This window comes from Salvelinus fontinalis, chromosome 25, assembly GCF_029448725.1.
Source record: "Salvelinus fontinalis isolate EN_2023a chromosome 25, ASM2944872v1, whole genome shotgun sequence".
NCBI lineage: Eukaryota > Metazoa > Chordata > Actinopteri > Salmoniformes > Salmonidae > Salvelinus > Salvelinus fontinalis.
Genome location: NC_074689.1, coordinates 38,140,279 through 38,158,361, shown reverse-complemented (window position 1 = coordinate 38,158,361; position 18,083 = coordinate 38,140,279). Strand labels below are relative to the sequence as shown.

Sequence of the window (18,083 nt, the reverse complement as noted above, 5' to 3'; positions counted from 1 at the left end):
AAATTATAATAACAGATTTTGGTGACTCACTATGTGAGGTGAAGAAAAAATGAATAACAAGCACAGCTTATTAGTGGCGGACATGGTGAGTTAAGACCATCAGAAATCAGACATCCCCAAATGGGCACGTTCCTACATTTCACCAGGTTATTCACAACTCAGGACAGGCAAGGAGATACGGTAGGGCAGGCCCCCAAAGGCCCACCCATAACGCCTTCCCCGCCCGCCTGCTCTCTCTCTCTCTCTCTCCTCTCTCCTCTCTCTCCTCTCTCCTCTCTCTCTCTCTCTCCCTCCCTGCTCTCTCTCTCTCGCTCTCGCCCTCTCCCTCCCTGCTATCTCGCTCTCTCGCCCCCTCCCTCTCCCTCCCTGCTATCTCTTCTTCCATGACAGGGAGGAGAGGAGGGAGGAACATCCAGAGAATTAAATAATTAAACTATGAATTATGGGAGTGGAAAGTCATTGGGGTGAGAGTACAGCAGGTGTAGCCCTGGGGAAAGGATCTGTCATCTTCAGAGTTAAAGATGAAGATGGAGTGAGGACAAGCTGACCAGTGCTCTGATTTACCTCATTATCGCAGATAGACTAGGAATACTTGACCCACTACATTATCGCAGATAGACTGGGAATACTTGACCCACTACATTATCACAGATAGACTGGGAATACTTGACCCACTACATTATCACAGATAGACTGGGAATACTTGACCCACTACATTATCACAGATAGACTGGGAATACTTGACCCACTACATTATCACAGATAGACTGGGAATACTTGACCCACTACATTATCACAGATAGACTGGGAATACTTGACCCACTACATTATCACAGATAGACTGGGAATACTTGACCCACTACATTATCACAGATAGACTGGGAATACTTGACCCACTACATTATCACAGATAGACTGGGAATACTTGACCCACTACATTATCACAGATAGACTGGGAATACTTGACACACTACATTATCACAGATAGACTGGGAATACTTGACCCACTACGTTATCACAGATAGACTGGGAATACTTGACCCACTACGTTATCACAGGTAGACTGGGAATACTTGACCCACTACATTATCACAGGTAGACTGGGAATACTTGACCCACTACATTATCACAGATAGACTGGGAATTCTTGACCCACTACATTATCACAGGTAGACTGGGAATACTTGACCCACTACATTATCACAGATAGACTGGGAATACATGACCCACTACGTTATCACAGATAGACTGTGAATACATGACCCACTACGTTATCACAGATAGACTGGGAATACATGACCCACTACGTTATCACAGATAGACTGGGAATACTTGACCCACTACATTATCACAGATAGACTGGGAATACATGACCCACTACATTATCACAGATAGACTGGGAATACATGACCCACTACGTTATCACAGATAGACTGGGAATACTTGACCCACTACATTATCACAGATAGACTGGGAATACTTGACCCACTACATTATCACAGATAGACTGGGAATACTTGACCCACTACATTATCACAGATAGACTGGGAATACATGACCCACTACATTATCACAGATAGACTGGGAATACTTGACCCACTACATTATCACAGGTAGACTGGGAATACACGACCCACTACATTATCACAGATAGACTGTGAATACACGACCCACTACGTTATCACAGATAGACTGGGAATGACCCACTACATTATCACAGATAGACTGGGAATGACCCACTACTCTCATGACCCACTACATGACCCACTACTCTCTGAACTACATGGGTAGTTAATCACTCAACAGTTCTTTCTCTTTAGACACACATTTATGTCATTCCCAAATAACACCCTATTTCCGATATAGTGCACTACTTTTGAGTAGAGCCCTATGGGCCCTGGTCTAAAGTAGTGCACTATATAGGGAACATGGTGCCATAGGGCTCTGGTCTAAAGTAGTGGACTATATAGGGAACGTGGTGCCATAGGGCTCTGGTCTAAAGTAGTGGACTATATAGGGAACGTGGTACCATAGGGCTCTGGTCTAAAGTAGTGCACTATATAGGGAACATGGTGCCATAGGGCTCTGGTCTAAAGTAGTGCACTATATAGGGAACATGGTGCCATAGGGCTCTGGTCTAAAGTAGTGCACTATATAGGGAACATGGTACCATAGGGCTCTGGTCTAAAGTAGTGGACTATATAGGGGAACATGGTGCCATAGGGCTCTGGTCTAAAGTAGTGGACTACATAGGGAACATGGTGCCATAGGGCTCTGGTCTAAAGTAGTGGACTATATAGGGGAACATGGTGCCATAGGGCTCTGGTCTAAAGTAGTGGACTACATAGGGAACATGGTGCCATAGGGCTCTGGTCTAAAGTAGTGCACTATATAGGGGAACATGGTGCCATAGGGCTCTGGTCTAAAGTAGTGGACTATATAGGGAACGTGGTACCATAGGGCTCTGGTCTAAAGTAGTGGACTATATAGGGTACATGGTGCCATTTGTGATGCAAGACACTGCCTTGTTTTCTGTCTCAACACCAGAACTAGGCCACAGGGGGTCATCCATCTCCTTGACCCAGACCCAGTACACACTGAGGAGGCCTACCTTGACGTCCCAAATGGCACCCTATTCCATATATAGGGCCCATAGGGCTCTGCTCAAAAGTAGTGCACTGAATAGGGATTAGGATGCCGTTTGGTTGACGCAAGCTGAGAGAAAGCGCATTGGGGGGGTTAGTGAAGGGTGAATGACAGGTTTATTCGCAAACTCCACCTCCAGTGCAGAGGTCAGCGCTAGTGGAGGCCGTTAGATCCAGAGGTCATAAGGTCAGCGCTAGTGGAGACCGTTAGATCCAGAGGTCATAAGGTCAGCGCTAGTGGAGACCGTTAGATCCAGAGGTCAAAAGGTCAGCGCTAGTGGAGACCGTTAGATCCAGAGGTCATAAGGTCAGCGCTAGTGGAGACCGTTAGATCCAGAGGTCAAAAGGTCAGCGCTAGTGGAGACCGTTAGATCCAGAGGTCATAAGGTCAGCGCTAGTGGAGACCGTTAGATCCAGAGGTCATAAGGTCAGCGCTAGTGGAGGCCGTTAGATCCAGAGGTCAAAAGGTCAGCGCTAGTGGAGACCGTTAGATCCAGAGGTCATAAGGTCAGCGCTAGTGGAGGCCCTTAGATCCAGAGGTCATAAGGTCAGCGCTAGTGGAGACTGTTAGATCCAGAGGTCATAAGGTCAGCGCTAGTGGAGACCGTTAGGTCATAAGGTCAGCGCTAGTGGAGGCCGTTAGATCCAGAGGTCATAAGGTCAGCGCTAGTGGAGACCGTTAGATCCAGAGGTCATAAGGTCAGCGCTAGTGGAGGCCGTTAGATCCAGAGGTCATAAGGTCAGCGCTAGTGGAGGCCGTTAGGTCATAAGGTCAGCGCTAGTGGAGGCCCTTAGATCCAGAGGTCATAAGGTCAGCGCTAGTGGAGACCGTTAGATCCAGAGGTCATAAGGTCAGCGCTAGTGGAGACCGTTAGATCATAAGGTCAGCGCTAGTGGAGGCCCTTAGATCCAGAGGTCATAAGGTCAGCGCTAGTGGAGACCGTTAGATCCAGAGGTCATAAGGTCAGCGCTAGTGGAGGCCGTTAGATCCAGAGGTCATAAGGTCAGCGCTAGTGGAGACCGTTAGATCCAGAGGTCATAAGGTCAACGCTAGTGGAGGCCGTTAGGTCATAAGGTCAGCGCTAGTGGAGGCCGTTAGATCCAGAGGTCATAAGGTCAGCGCTAGTGGAGACCGTTAGATCCAGAGGTCATAAGGTCAACGCTAGTGGAGGCCGTTAGGTCATAAGGTCAGCGCTAGTGGAGACCGTTAGATCCAGAGGTCATAAGGTCAGCGCTAGTGGAGGCCGTTAGGTCATAAGGTCAGCGCTAGTGGAGACCGTTAGGTCATAAGGTCAGCGCTAGTGGAGGCCGTTAGATCCAGAGGTCATAAGGTCAGCGCTAGTGGAGACCGTTAGATCCAGAGGTCATAAGGTCAACGCTAGTGGAGACCGTTAGGTCATAAGGTCAGCGCTAATGGAGAGCGTTAGATCCAGAGGTCATAAGGTCAACGCTAGTGGAGGCCGTTAGATCCAGAGGTCATAAGGTCAACGCTAACGGAGGCCGTTAGGTCATAAGGTCAGCGCTAGTGGAGGCCGTTAGATCCAGAGGTCATAAGGTCAGCGCTAGTGGAGGCCGTTAGGTCCAGAGGTCATAAGGTCAGCGCTAGTGGAGACCGTTAGGTCATAAGGTCAGCGTTAGTGGAGACCGTTAGATCCAGAGGTCATAAGGTCAGCGCTAGTGAAGGCCGTTAGGTCATAAGGTCAGCGCTAGTGGAGGCCGTTAGATCCAGAGGTCATAAGGTCAGCGCTAGTGGAGACCGTTAGGTCATAAGGTCAGCGCTAGTGGAGGCCGTTAGATCCAGAGGTCATAAGGTCAGCGCTAGTGGAGGCCGTTAGGTCATAAGGTCAGCGCTAGTGGAGGCCGTTAGATCCAGAGGTCATAAGGTCAGCGCTAGTGGAGACCGTTAGATCCAGAGGTCATAAGGTCAGCGCTAGTGGAGACCGTTAGGTCATAAGTTCAGCGCTAGTGGAGGCCGTTAGATCCAGAGGTCATAAGGTCAGCGCTAGTGGAGACCGATAGGTCATAAGGTCAGCGCTAGTGGAGACCGTTAGATCCAGAGGTCATAAGGTCAGCGCTAGTGGAGGCCGTTAGATCCAGAGGTCATAAGGTCAGCGCTAGTGGAGGCCGTTAGGTCATAAGGTCAGCGCTAGTGGAGGCCGTTAGATCCAGAGGTCATAAGGTCAGCGCTAGTGGAGACCGTTAGATCTAGAGGTCATAAGGTCAGCGCTAGTGGAGGCCGTTAGATCCAGAGGTCATAAGGTCAGCGCTAGTGGAGACCGTTAGATCCAGAGGTCATAAGGTCAGCGCTAGTGGAGACCTTTAGATCTAGAGGTCATAAGGTCAGCGCTAGTGGAGACCGTTAGATCCAGAGGTCATAAGGTCAGCGCTAGTGGAGACCGTTAGATCCAGAGGTCATAAGGTCAGCGCTAGTGGAGGCCGTTAGATCCAGAGGTCATAAGGTCAGCGCTAGTGGAGGCCGTTAGGTCCAGAGGTCATAAGGTCAGCGCTAGTGGAGACCGTTAGGTCATAAGGTCAGCGCTAGTGGAGACCGTTAGATCCAGAGGTCATAAGGTCAGCGCTAGTGGAGGCCGTTAGATCCAGAGGTCATAAGGTCAGCGCTAGTGGAGGCCGTTAGGTCATAAGGTCAGCGCTAGTGGAGGCCGTTAGATCCAGAGGTCATAAGGTCAGCGCTAGTGGAGACCGTTAGATCCAGAGGTCATAAGGTCAGCGCTAGTGGAGACCGTTAGATCCAGAGGTCATAAGGTCAGCGCTAGTGGAGGCCGTTAGATCCAGAGGTCATAGGGTCAGCGCTAGTGGAGACCGTTAGATCCAGAGGTCATAAGGTCAGCGCTAGTGGAGGCCGTTAGATCCAGAGGTCATAAGGTCATCGCTAGTGGAGACCGTTAGATCCAGAGGTCATAAGGTCAGCGCTAGTGGAGACCGTTAGGTCATAAGGTCAGCGCTAGTGGAGACCGTTAGATCCAGAGGTCATAAGGTCAGCGCTAGTGGAGGCCGTTAGATCCAGAGGTCATAAGGTCAGCGCTAGTGGAGGCCGTTAGGTCATAAGGTCAGCGCTAGTGGAGGCCGTTAGATCCAGAGGTCATAAGGTCAGCGCTAGTGGAGACCGTTAGATCCAGAGGTCATAAGGTCAGCGCTAGTGGAGGCCGTTAGATCCAGAGGTCATAAGGTCAGCGCTAGTGGAGGCCGTTAGATCCAGAGGTCATAGGGTCAGCGCTAGTGGAGACCGTTAGATCCAGAGGTCATAAGGTCAGCGCTAGTGGAGGCCGTTAGATCCAGAGGTCATAAGGTCATCGCTAGTGGAGACCGTTAGATCCAGAGGTCATAAGGTCAGCGCTAGTGGAGACCGTTAGCTCCAGAGGTCATAAGGTCAGCGCTAGTGGAGGCCGTTAGGTCCAGAGGTCATAAGGTCAGCGCTAGTGAAGGCCGTTAGATCCAGAGGTCATAAGGTCATCGCTAGTGGAGACCGTTAGATCCAGAGGTCATAAGGTCAGCGCTAGTGGAGACCGTTCGATCCAGAGGTCATAAGGTCAGCGCTAGTGGAGACCGTTAGATCCAGAGGTCATAAGGTCAGCGCTAGTGGAGACCGTTAGGTCATAAGGTCAGCGCTAGTGGAGACCGTTAGATCCAGAGGTCATAAGGTCAGCGCTAGTGGAGACCGTTAGGTCATAAGGTCAGCGCTAGTGGAGACCGTTAGATCCAGAGGTCATAAGGTCAGCGCTAGTGGAGACCGTTAGGTCATAAGGTCAGCGCTAGTGGAGACCGTTAGATCCAGAGGTCATAAGGTCAGCGCTAATGGAGACCGTTAGATCCAGAGGTCATAAGGTCAGCGCTAGTGGAGACCGTTAGATCTAAACAATATTTACATTCTGATAAAGGAAGGATGGAGCCACAAAGAGGATGAGTGAGGGAGAGACACATATATATACAGAAAGACAGAGATATAGAGATAGATATAGAGAGAGAGATACAGAGATACAGAGAGATAGAGATACAGAGAGATGGAGATACAGAGAGAGAGGGATACAGAAAGATATAGAGATCGATACAGAGAGAGAGATATAGAGATACGGAGAGATATACAGAGAGTCACAGTGCCCTCCACAAATATTGGCACCCTTGGTAAATATGAGCAAAATGGGCTGATTGAAAAAAAATTGTGAAATAAATATTATTGGCACCCCTAGAAATTCTTATGAGTAAAATCTAACTGAAGTTTATTCCCATTCATATTTGACTCTTTTTTTTACATTCATATTTTAAGTTCACCTGAGTGATTAGGAACACTTAAGTGGTAAGCCATGACTTCTTGTTCCACTGGGGTATAGATATGAGGTGACACACAGGCCAAGTTCCCATCCATCACTATGGGAAAGACCCGAGAATACAGTAATGATGTGCGACAAAAGGTTGTTGAGCTGCACAAATCAAGCACCTGAAGATGTTAACAATCGGCCTGGAAGTGGACGTGTGTCTTGTTGGATTCTGGGGTAAAATTAGAAACCGAACAGTCTATATTGACCCCACGCACGGTGAGAAGTATGGTTCGAGGGGCCAAAAAATTTCCCAAGGATCCCAGCTGGAGAATTGCATACGTTAGTTGGGTCTTGGGGTCAGAAAGTCTCCAAAACTACGATCAGACGCCTCCTACGTAAACACAAGTTGTTTGGGAGGGTTGTCATAAAAAAAAAGCCTTTGCTGTCATCAAACAACAAACTCAAGCGCCTACAGTTTGTCAAACGTTACTGGAACTTTAAATGGGACCAGGTTCTATGGTCAGATGAGACCGTCTTAGAGTTTCAATGGGACCGGGTTCTATGGTCAGATAAGACCAACATAGAGTTTCAATGGGACCGGTTCTATGGTCAGATAAGACCAACATAGAGTTTCAATGGGACCGGTTCTATGGTCAGATGAGACCAACATAGAGTTTCAATGGGACCGGGTTCTATGGTCAGATGAGACCAACATAGAGTTTCAATGGGACCGGGTTCTATGTTCAGATGAGACCAACATAGAGTTTCAATGGGACCGGTTCTATGGTCAGATGAGACCAACATAGAGTTTCAATGGGACCGGGTTCTATGTTCAGATGAGACCAACATAGAGTTTCAATGGGACCGGGTTCTTTGTTCAGATGAGACCAACATAGAGCTTTTTGGAAACAAACACCAGAGGTGGGTTTGGTGTAGACAGAAAGATAGCCATGCAGAAAAGTACCTCATCCCCACTGTGAAGTATGGTGGTGGATCTTTGATGTTGTGGGCCTGTTTTTCTTCAAAAGGCCCTGGACAACTTGTTAGGATACACGGTATCATGGACTCCATCAAGTACCAGCAGATATTCAATCAAAACCTGACTGCCTCTGCTAGGAAGCTTAAACTGGGCCGTGGTTGGATCTTCCAGCAGGACAATGATCCAAAGCACACCTCAAAATCAACACAAAAATGGTTCACTGACCACAGATTTAAGGTTTTTCCGTGGCCATCCTAGTCCCCTGACTTAAACCCCATAGAAAACCTGTGGGATGGGCTGAAGAGGAGAGTCCACAAGCGTGGACCTGGGAATCTGCAGGATCTGGAGAGATTCTGTATGGAGGAATGATCTCAGATTCCTTGCCATGTGTTCTCCAACCTCACTACACATTATAGGAGAAGACTCAGAGCTGTTATCTTGGCAAAGGGAGGTTACACAAAGTATTGAATGAAAGGGTTGCCAATAATTAATAATCATGTTTTATGATAAGAAATTGTTGTATTACATTTTTTTTGTTCAATTATTTTACTTTAATTAAAGGTTAGATTTTATTACTTTTTTTTTACAGAAAGCTTGTAGTCTCCCATCCACTAAATGATGAGGTGTAGAACAGGGAAGAGACTCAGGGGGTATGCTAATTTGGTACAGAGCCGACCTAACCCACTCTATACATTTATTCAAAACAGGAACATTTTACATTTGGTTAGAAATAAATACAGAAATAATTTGAACAGAGAAAAAATTCCTCCTGTGTGCTACCTATATCCCCCCAATAGAATCCCCATACTTTAACGATGACAGCTTCTCCATCCTAGAGGGGGAGATCAATCATTTCCAGGCCCAGGGACATGTACTAGTCTGTGACGACCTAAATGTCAGAACTGGACAAGAACCTGACACCCTCAGTACACAGGGGGACCAACACCTACCTGGAGGTGAAAGAATTACCACCCCAATGTGCCCCCCCCAGACACAACTACGACAAAACAACCAACAAAAATGGGTCACAACTCCTGCAGCTCTGTCGCAGAGAACCAGCAAGCCTGAGCCTACGCCTTCACTATGGTGAAACACTAAAACAATACAGAAATACACTACGAACCCACTGGATTCTCCAATTACCTTGAATGAACTACAGGACAAAATACAAACCCTCCAACAACAAAAGGCCTGTGGTGTTGATGGTATGCTAGATGAAATGATAAAATATACAGACCACAAATTCCAAATAGCTATACTTAAACTCTTTAATATCATCCTCAGCTCTGGCATCTTCCCCAATATTTGGAACCAAGGACTAATAACCCTTATCCACAAAAGTGGAGACAAAATTGATGCGTCAACAGCAACCCTGGGAGAATCCTCTGCATCATCATTAACAGCAGACTCGTACATTTCCTCAGTGAAAACAATGTACTGAGCAAATGTCAAATTGGCTTTTTACCAAATTATCATACGACGGACCACGTATTCACCCTGCACACCCTAATTGACAAACAAACAAAACAAAAGCAAAGTCTTCTCATTCTTTGTTGACTTCAAAAAAGCTTTTGATTCAATTTGGCATCAGGGTCTGATATACAAATTGATGGAAAGTGGTTTTGGGGGAAAACATAAACAATTATAAAATACATGTATACAAACAAGTGTGCAGTTAAATTTGGCAAAAACACACATTTCTTTCCACAGGGACGTGGGGTGAGACAGGGATGCAGCTTAAGCCCCACCCTCTTCAGCATATATATCAACTAATGGGCGAGAGCACTAGAACAATCTGCAGCACCCGGCCTCACCCTACTAGAATCTGAAGTCAAATGTCTACTGTTTGCTGATCTGGTGCTTCTGTCCCCAACCAAGGAGGGCCTAAAGCAGCACCTAGATCTTCTGCACAGACTCTGTCAGACCTGGGCTCTGACAGTGAACCTCAGTAAGACAAAAATAATGGTGTTGAGGTCTGGGGTCCGCTCACCAACCATGAATTCACAAAATGGGACAAACACCCAATTGAGACTGCATGTAGAATTCTGCAAAAATATCCTCTGTGTACAACGTAGAACACAAAATAATGCATGCAGAGCAGAATTAGGCCGATACCCACAAGTTATCAACATCCAGAAAAGAGACGTTAAATTCTACAACCACCTCAAAGGAAACGATGCCCACATATTCCACCACAAAGCCCTCACCTACAGAGAGATGAACCTGGAGAAGAGTCCCCTCAGCCAGATGGTCCTGGGGCTCTGTTCACAAACACAAACAGACCCCACAGAGCCCCAGGACAAAAACACATTTAGACCCAACCAAATTATGAGAAAGCAAAAAGATAACTATTTTACACACTGGAAAGAATCAACCAGAAAACAAAGCAAACTAGAGTGCTATCTAAACACAGCGGCAGAATTTTTCAAACTGAAATTTGCATCCTGCAGCACAAACTCCAAAAAGTTCTGAGACACTGTAAAGTCCATGGAGAATAAGTGCACCTCCTCCCAGCTACCTACTGCACTGAGGCTAGGAAACACTGTCACCACCGATAAATCCACGATAATTGAGAATTTTCTACGGCTGGCCATGCTTTCCACCTGGCCACCCCTACCCCGGTCAATAGCCCTGCACCCCCCACAGCAACTCTCCCAAGCCTCCCCTATTTCTCCTTCACCCAAATCCAGATAGCTGATGTTCTGAAAGAGCTACAAAATCTGGACCCCTACAAATCAGCTGGGCTAGACAATCTGGACCCTCTCTTTCTAAAATTATCAGACGAAATTGTTGCAACCCCTATTACTAGCCTGTTCAACCTCTCTTTCGTGGCGTCTGAGATCCCCAAAGATTGGAAAGCTGCCGTGGTCATCCCCCTCTTCAAAGGGGGAGACACTCTAGATCCAAACTGCTACAGACCTATATCTATCCTACCCTGCCTTTCTAAGGTCTTCGAAAGCAAATTCAACAAACAGATTACTGACCATTTCGAATCCCACCGTACCTTCTCCACTATGCAATCTGGTTTCCTAGCTGGTCATGGGTGCACCTCAGCCACGCTCAAGGTCCTAAACGATATCATAACCTCCATCGATAAGAGACAATACTGTGCAGCTGTATTCATAGTCCTGGCCAAGGCATTCGACTCTGTCAATCACCACATCCTCATCGGCAGACTCGACAGCCGTGGTTTCTCAAATGACTGCCTCGCCTGGTTCACCAACTACTTCTCTGATAGAGTTCAGTGTGTCAAATCGGAGGCCCGTTGTCCGGACCTCTGGCAGTCTCTATCGGGGTGCCACAGGGTTCAATTCTCAGGCTGACTTTTTTCTCTGTATACATCAATGATGTTGCTCTTGCTGCTGGTGATTCTCTGATCCACCTCTACGCAGACGATACCATTCTGTATACTTCTGGCCCTTCTTTGGACACTGTGTTAACTAACCTCCAGACGAGCTTCAATGCCATACAACTCTCCTTCCGTGGCCTCCAACTGCTCTTAAACGCAAGTAAAACTAAATGCATGCTCTGGCAGCTCAACCGATCGCTGCCAGCACCTGCCCGCCCGTCCAGCATCACTACTCTGGACGGTTCTGACTTGGAATATGTGGACATCTACAAATACCTAGGTGTCTGGTTAGACTGTAAACTCTTCTTCCAGACTCACATCAAACATCTCCAATCCAAAGTTAAATCTAGAATCGGCTTCCTATTCCGCAACAAAGCCTCCTTCACTCATGCTGCCAAACATACTCTCGTAAAACTGACTATCTCACCCCCAAAGCCAATTCCCCCTTTGGCCGCCTTTCCTTCCAGTTCTCTGCTGCCAATGACTGGAACGAATTGCAAAAAAAACTGAAGCTGGAGACTCACATCTCCCTCACTAACTTTATGCACCAGCTGTCAGAGCAGCTCACAGATTACTGCACCTGTACATAGCCAACTGTAAACAGCCCATCCAACTACCTCATCCCCATACTGTTATTTTATTATATTTTTTTGCTCCTTTGCACCCCAGCATCTCAACTTGCACATTCATATTCTGCACATCTATCACTCCAGTGTTTAATTGATTAATTGTAATTATTTCGTCACCATGGCCTATTTATTGCCTTACCTCCATAATCTTACCTAATTTGCACACACTGTATATAGACTTTTCTTTCTACTGTATTATTGACTGTATGTTTGTTTATTCCATGTGTAACTCTGTGTTGTTGTTTGTGTCACACTGCTTTGCTTTATCTTGGCCAGGTCGCAGTTGTAAATGAGAACTTGTTCTCAACTGGCCTACCTGGTTAAATAAAGGTGAAATAAAAAAAATAAAAGAATACCTGACCATTGTGACTGACCCAAACTTAAGGAAAGCTTTGACTATGTACAGACTCAGTGAGCATAGCCTTGCTATTGAGAAAGGCCACCGTAGGCAGACCTGGCTCTCGAGAGTAGACAGGCTACGTGCACACTGCCCACAAAATGAGGTAGAAACTGAGCTGCCCTTCCTAACCTCCTGCCAAATGTATGACCATATTAGAGACATATATTTCCCACAGATCACACAGAATTTGAAAACAAATCAGACATTGATAAACTCCTTTCATACTTCAACTATTTGCACAACACTGTACATAGACAATAGTATAACATTTGAAATGTCTATATTCTTTTAAAACTGTTGTGAGTGTAATGTTTACTGATTGTTTATTTCTCAATGTTTATTGTCTATTCCATTTGCTTTGGGAATGTAAACATATGTTTGCCATGTCAATAAAGCCCTTTGAATTGAATTGAGAGAGAGAGATATACAGGAAGAGAGAGATACAGGAAGAAAGAGAGACAGTGACAGAGAGAAACACAGGAAGAAACAGAGAGAGCGATACAAAGATAGATATAAAGGAAGGAGAGAGACAGAAAGAGAGAGAGATACAGAGATAGATTGAGATACATGAGGAAAGAGAAAGAGACAGGAAGAAGGAGAGAGAGAGAGACAGATAGGGAGATATACAGAGACAGATTGAGACAGGAAGAAGGAGAGAGAGAGAGACAGATAGGGAGATATACAGAGACAGATTGAGACAGGAAGAAGGAGAGAGAGAGAGACAGATAGGGAGATATACAGAGACAGATTGAGAGACATGAGGAAAGAGAAAGAGACAGGAAGAAGGAGAGAGGGAGAGATGTATAGCCAATAGACGAAGGGTTGATGAATGTCTAAAGCATTAAAAGAGGGCCTAACGTTAGGGTTAAGGATATGGCCTAATATTAGGGTTAAGGGTAGGGCCTAACGTTAGGGTTAAGGGTAGGGCCTAACATTAGGGTTAAGGGTAGGACCTAACGTTAGGGTTAAGGGTAGGGCCTAACATTGGGGTTAAGGGTAGGGCCTAACATTAGGGTTAAGGGTAGGGCCTAACGTTAGGGTTAAGGGTAGGGCCTAACGTTAGGGTTAAGGGTAGGGCCTGAAGTTAGACTCAGGGTTAAGGGTCTAACGTTAGCATTAGGGTTAAGGGTCTAACGTTAGCATTAGGGTTAAGGGTCTAACGTTAGCATCAGGGTTAAGGGTCTAACGTTAGCATCAGGGTTAAGGGTCTAACGTTAGCATCAGGGTTAAGGGGCTAACGTTAGCATTAGGGTTAAGGGTCTAACGTTAGCATCAGGGTTAAGGGTCTAACGTTAGCATTAGGGTTAAGGGTCTAACGTTAGCATCAGGGTTAAGGGTCTAACGTTAGCATCAGGGTTAAGGGTCTAACGTTAGCATTAGGGTTAAGGGTCTAACGTTAGCATCAGGGTTAAGGGTCTAACGTTAGCATTAGGGTTAAGGGTCTAACGTTAGCATTAGGGTTAAGGGTCTAACGTTAGCATTAGGGTTAAGGGTCTAACATTAGCATCAGGGTTAAGGGTCTAACGTTAGCATCAGGGTTAAGGGTCTAACGTTAGCATCAGGGTTAAGGGTCTAACGTTAGCATTAGGGTTAAGGGTCTAACGTTAGCATCAGGGTTAAGGGTCTAACGTTAGCATTAGGGTTAAGGGTCTAACGTTAGCATCAGGGTTAGGGGTCTAACGTTAGCATCAGGGTTAATGGTCTAACGTTAACATTAGGGTTAAGGGGCTAACGTTAACATTAGGGTTAAGGGGCTAACGTTAGCATTAGGGTTAAGGGTCTAGCGTTAGCATTAGGGTTAAGGGGCTAACGTTAGCATTAGGGTTAAGGGGCTAACGTCGTTAGCATTAGGTTTAAGGGGCTAACGTTAGCATTAGGTTTAAGGGGCTAACGTTAGCATTGGGGTTAGCATTAGGGTTAAGGGTCTAATGTTAGCATTACGGTTAAGGGTCTAGCGTTAGCATTAGGGTTAAGGGTCTAACATTAGCATTAGGGTTACGGATCTAATGTTAGCATTAGGGTTAAGGGTCTAATGTTAGCATTAGGGTTAAGGGTCTAAAGTTAGCATCAGGGTTAAGAGGCTAACGTTAGCATTACGGTTAAGGGTCTAGCGTTAGCATTAGGGTTAAGGGTCTAACGTTAGCATCGGGGTTAAGAGGCTAACGTTAGCGTCGGGGTTAAGGGGCTAACGTTAGCATTAGGGTTAAGGGTGTAACGTTAGCATTAGGGTTAAGGGGCTAACGTTAGCATCGGGGTTAAGGGGCTAACGTTAGCATTGGAGTTAAGGGTCTAGCGTTAGCATTAGGGTTAAGGGTCTAACGTTAGCATCGGGGTTAAGGGGCTAACGTTAGCATTAGGGTTAAGGGTCTAACGTTAGCATCGGGGTTAAGGGGCTAACGTTAGCATTAGGGTTAAGGGTGTAACGTTAGCATCAGGGTTAAGGGGCTAACGTTAGCATTAGGGTTAAGGGGCTAACGTTAGCATTAGGGTTAAGGGTAGGGCAGAAGTCCTCATGACAGGAACCATTCTACGTATTAAAACAGTGATTCTTTCCAGGAACAAAGGATGTATTGTGAAGATATTTAGTATACGGCTTCAATCAATCACATTTATTTCTAAAACCCTTTTTAAATCAGCAGTTGTCTCAAAGTGCTGTACATAAAACCTAGACTTAAACCCCAAAGTTCAAGTAATGTAGAAGCTAGGAAAAACTCCTAGAAAAACAGGAACCTAGGAAGAATCCTTGAAAGGTACCAGGCTCTGAGGGGTGGAGAATGGGATTAGGTTATGGTTAGGATTAGAGGTATGGATCATGTCCCTTGACAGGATCCCTTCTATGTATTAGATCAGAAACGATTTCAATGGAGATGAGAAGGAAGGATGCATGTGTAAGGATCCATTCTAACATCTTGCTTCTCCCTCTCTCTGATTGGTCCCCCAGAGCAGCGAGGTGTGTGTCAGAGAGGACGGACACTAAACAGACTAACTCAGGCACCACCCACCACTCAGGTCGCCATGGATACAACGGGCTGTCGTCAAGGGGATGACCCCTGACTCTCCCCCGTCACCTATGACCCCTATTCCCCCACGACCGCCGCTGCATCCTGGCAACAACCTGGAACAACATGCAATGGAGTGTGTGGATGTGTACCGAGAGAAGAAAAAAATGAAATAACCGACTAACTAGAAAAAGATGGGGAAAAACCGATGAGTCTCTATGTGAAGACAACACTATCCTAACACATTACATGTATTGATCATTTACAAGGAATTTAAATTTAAAAAAATAAATGCAAATATATAAAAAAAAAAAACTAGATTGAGTATAAACATCTAGATTTCCCTGTTGGATAGATGTGTAATGAAATGGGTCAAACCCCAATAAAGTTGGATAGATGTGTAATGATATGGGTCAAAACCCAATATGTATATCATGCCATGAAGACAGAGGCAACATTATAGGGGGGGGGGGACAAAGTTGTGTAGCTTATTTTCCCAGGGGTAATTCTGTTTATTTTCTAGTTTATTCATCTAACAATGCTTGAGTACTGGCTGTATTATAAAATTAGTCAATAGCAGTGCTGTGAAAGTTGTAGCTGTTGTCTTCTCATACAGTATATTCACCCAGCTTATCTTTCATGCTGATATTAATAATTAAAAAAAACACAAAAAAATATATATATTACTTAATCATCTATCTATATGGATGTGAATGACTTGCAGAAATATCATATGCACAGAAAAAGGTTTCTTCATGTGGACAAAAAAGGCCATCCTGCCTGGTGTTTAGCATTAATCAATAGAGCTAGCAGGCAGGGTGAGGTTCTATTCAATTGGACGTCAGTCAATTCAAGAAGGAATTTGAAGTTAAAACAAACAACAACAAAGAAGCAAATTTTTTTAACATTTATAAATAGCTTATTTTAAATTAAATTGAGAAATCAATGAAAATGGATGCCATTTTGTTCAATAATTGAATTGCAATTTCAGTTTATTTCCTGAATTGACTGACCTCAATTGGAATTGAGCCCAACTCTGCTATCAGGTGACTGTGATGTGGTTAGGGGGAAGCAGCAGATTGGGCCAACCTCTCCTCTGGGTCCTGCAGGGGGAAGCAGCAGATTGGGCCAACCTCTCCTCTGGGTCCTGCAGGGGGAAGCAGCAGATTGGGCCAACCTCTCCTCTGGGTCCTGCAGGGGGAAGCAGCAGGTTGGGCCAACCTCTCCTCTGGGTCCTGCAGGGGGAAGCAGCAGGTTGGGCCAACCTCTCCTCTGGGTCCTGCAGGGGGAAGCAGCAGGTTGGGCCAACCTCTCCTCTGGGTCCTGCAGGGGGAAGCAGCAGGTTGGGCCTACCTCTCCTCTGGGTCCTGCAGAGGGAAGCAGCAGATTGGGCCAACCTCTCCTCTGGGTCCTGCAGGGGGAAGCAGCAGGTTGGGCCAACCTCTCCTCTGGGTCCTGCAGGGGGAAGCAGCAGGTTGGGCCAACCTCTCCTCTGGGTCCTGCAGAGGGATATACTATGAAGCAGGATCAATGATATATATATATATATATATATGAGTTGTTGGTTGTTGAAGCAATCAATACCAATTAAGAATGTTTCTGCAAGTTAGCTGGAAAACTCCTTGATCCTAATTTGTAGTATACCCCCTTGGTCTGCCTGCCCTCGTGTAAGGGCACTTCACCACAGACAGCGTCACTAGAATGGGTTCTTCTCACCAGAGAGGTAGAGGAGAGTTTGGCAGCCATGTTGGTAAGGACCTAAAATCATAACACCCCACCCCTGTAAAGTGTGTAATGTAACAAGCCCCCATTGCCTACCATAGAGGCTGCCTACCGTTCTAGAATGCATAGTAGCAGAGTATTCTGGAATGGACAAGGTGTTCTAGAATACACCTAATGGGTTCTAGAATGGACACCGTGTTGTTGATGATAACGATGACATGGCATTTAGTGACTAACAGTCTCTGATAGACCAGTGATTCTATGTTTGTGGATTTTTTCACCCTTCTCTTCCCTACACAGGTAAGTCGATTACATCTACACCCATTGTGTGTGTTGTATTGACCCGGCCACCATGGCATCAACTGGGTGCTTTTAATCTCTGCATTCTGAACCCTATGAGCAAAAGACGTTGAAAAGAAACTGAAAAGAAATTGAAAAGATGTATAAAAGATGCTTAAAAACATATTTTATATTGACAAGATGTCTTTTCGGACATCGTGTGCTCACTGGGAATCATCTCTGAAGTGGCGAAACCATCCAGCCATTAATTAGCAGGGTTTCACCCATTCAGAGATCACTTGAATCTAGGGTTGCGAAATTCCGGTAACTCCCAAAATTACCCCGTTTCCCAGAAATCCTGGTTGTGAGACCAGGAATCGTCCAACCAGGATTTCTGGAAAACCCTGGGGTTTTTTGGGTGAAAATTATCATAATTTTGCAACTCTACTTGGATCACTTGTTCACTGACATGGAGGATGTGGGAGGAGCAACGTGTTATAATAAGGAAACAGTGTCTCTTCCTGAAATGCAGTAAAGTCACCTCGGTTCATGTTGACAAATGTCTGATGTCTTTTCTTTATTGTTTCTGTGTCGTGAAAATCAGGTGAAGAAGAAACAACATCACATTTAGGTAACTGAATTAAGGCCAGGATTAACCGGAAATTAAAGCCAGGATTAACCGGAAATTAAAGCCAGGATTAACCGGAAATTAAGGCCAGGATTAACCGGAAATTAAGGTCAGGATTAACTGGAAATTAAGGCCAGGATTAACTGGAAATTAAGGCCAGGATTAACTGGAAATTAAGG

At 45.6% G+C, this 18,083-nt stretch overlaps 1 protein-coding gene across 1 annotated transcript in view; it reads left to right on the top strand.

Moving 5' to 3' along the window:
* stau2 (staufen double-stranded RNA binding protein 2) overlaps nucleotides 1-17,836 on the top strand; it is a 321,253-nt gene extending 303,417 nt beyond the window's left edge. Inside the window, exon 19 of the mRNA XM_055882277.1 lies at nucleotides 15,218-17,836. Coding sequence (XP_055738252.1) covers nucleotides 15,218-15,253 — 36 coding nt within the window. The 3' untranslated portion in view covers nucleotides 15,254-17,836. The remainder of the gene's footprint in view (nucleotides 1-15,217) is intronic.
* Nucleotides 17,837-18,083: the final 247 nt, after the last annotated feature.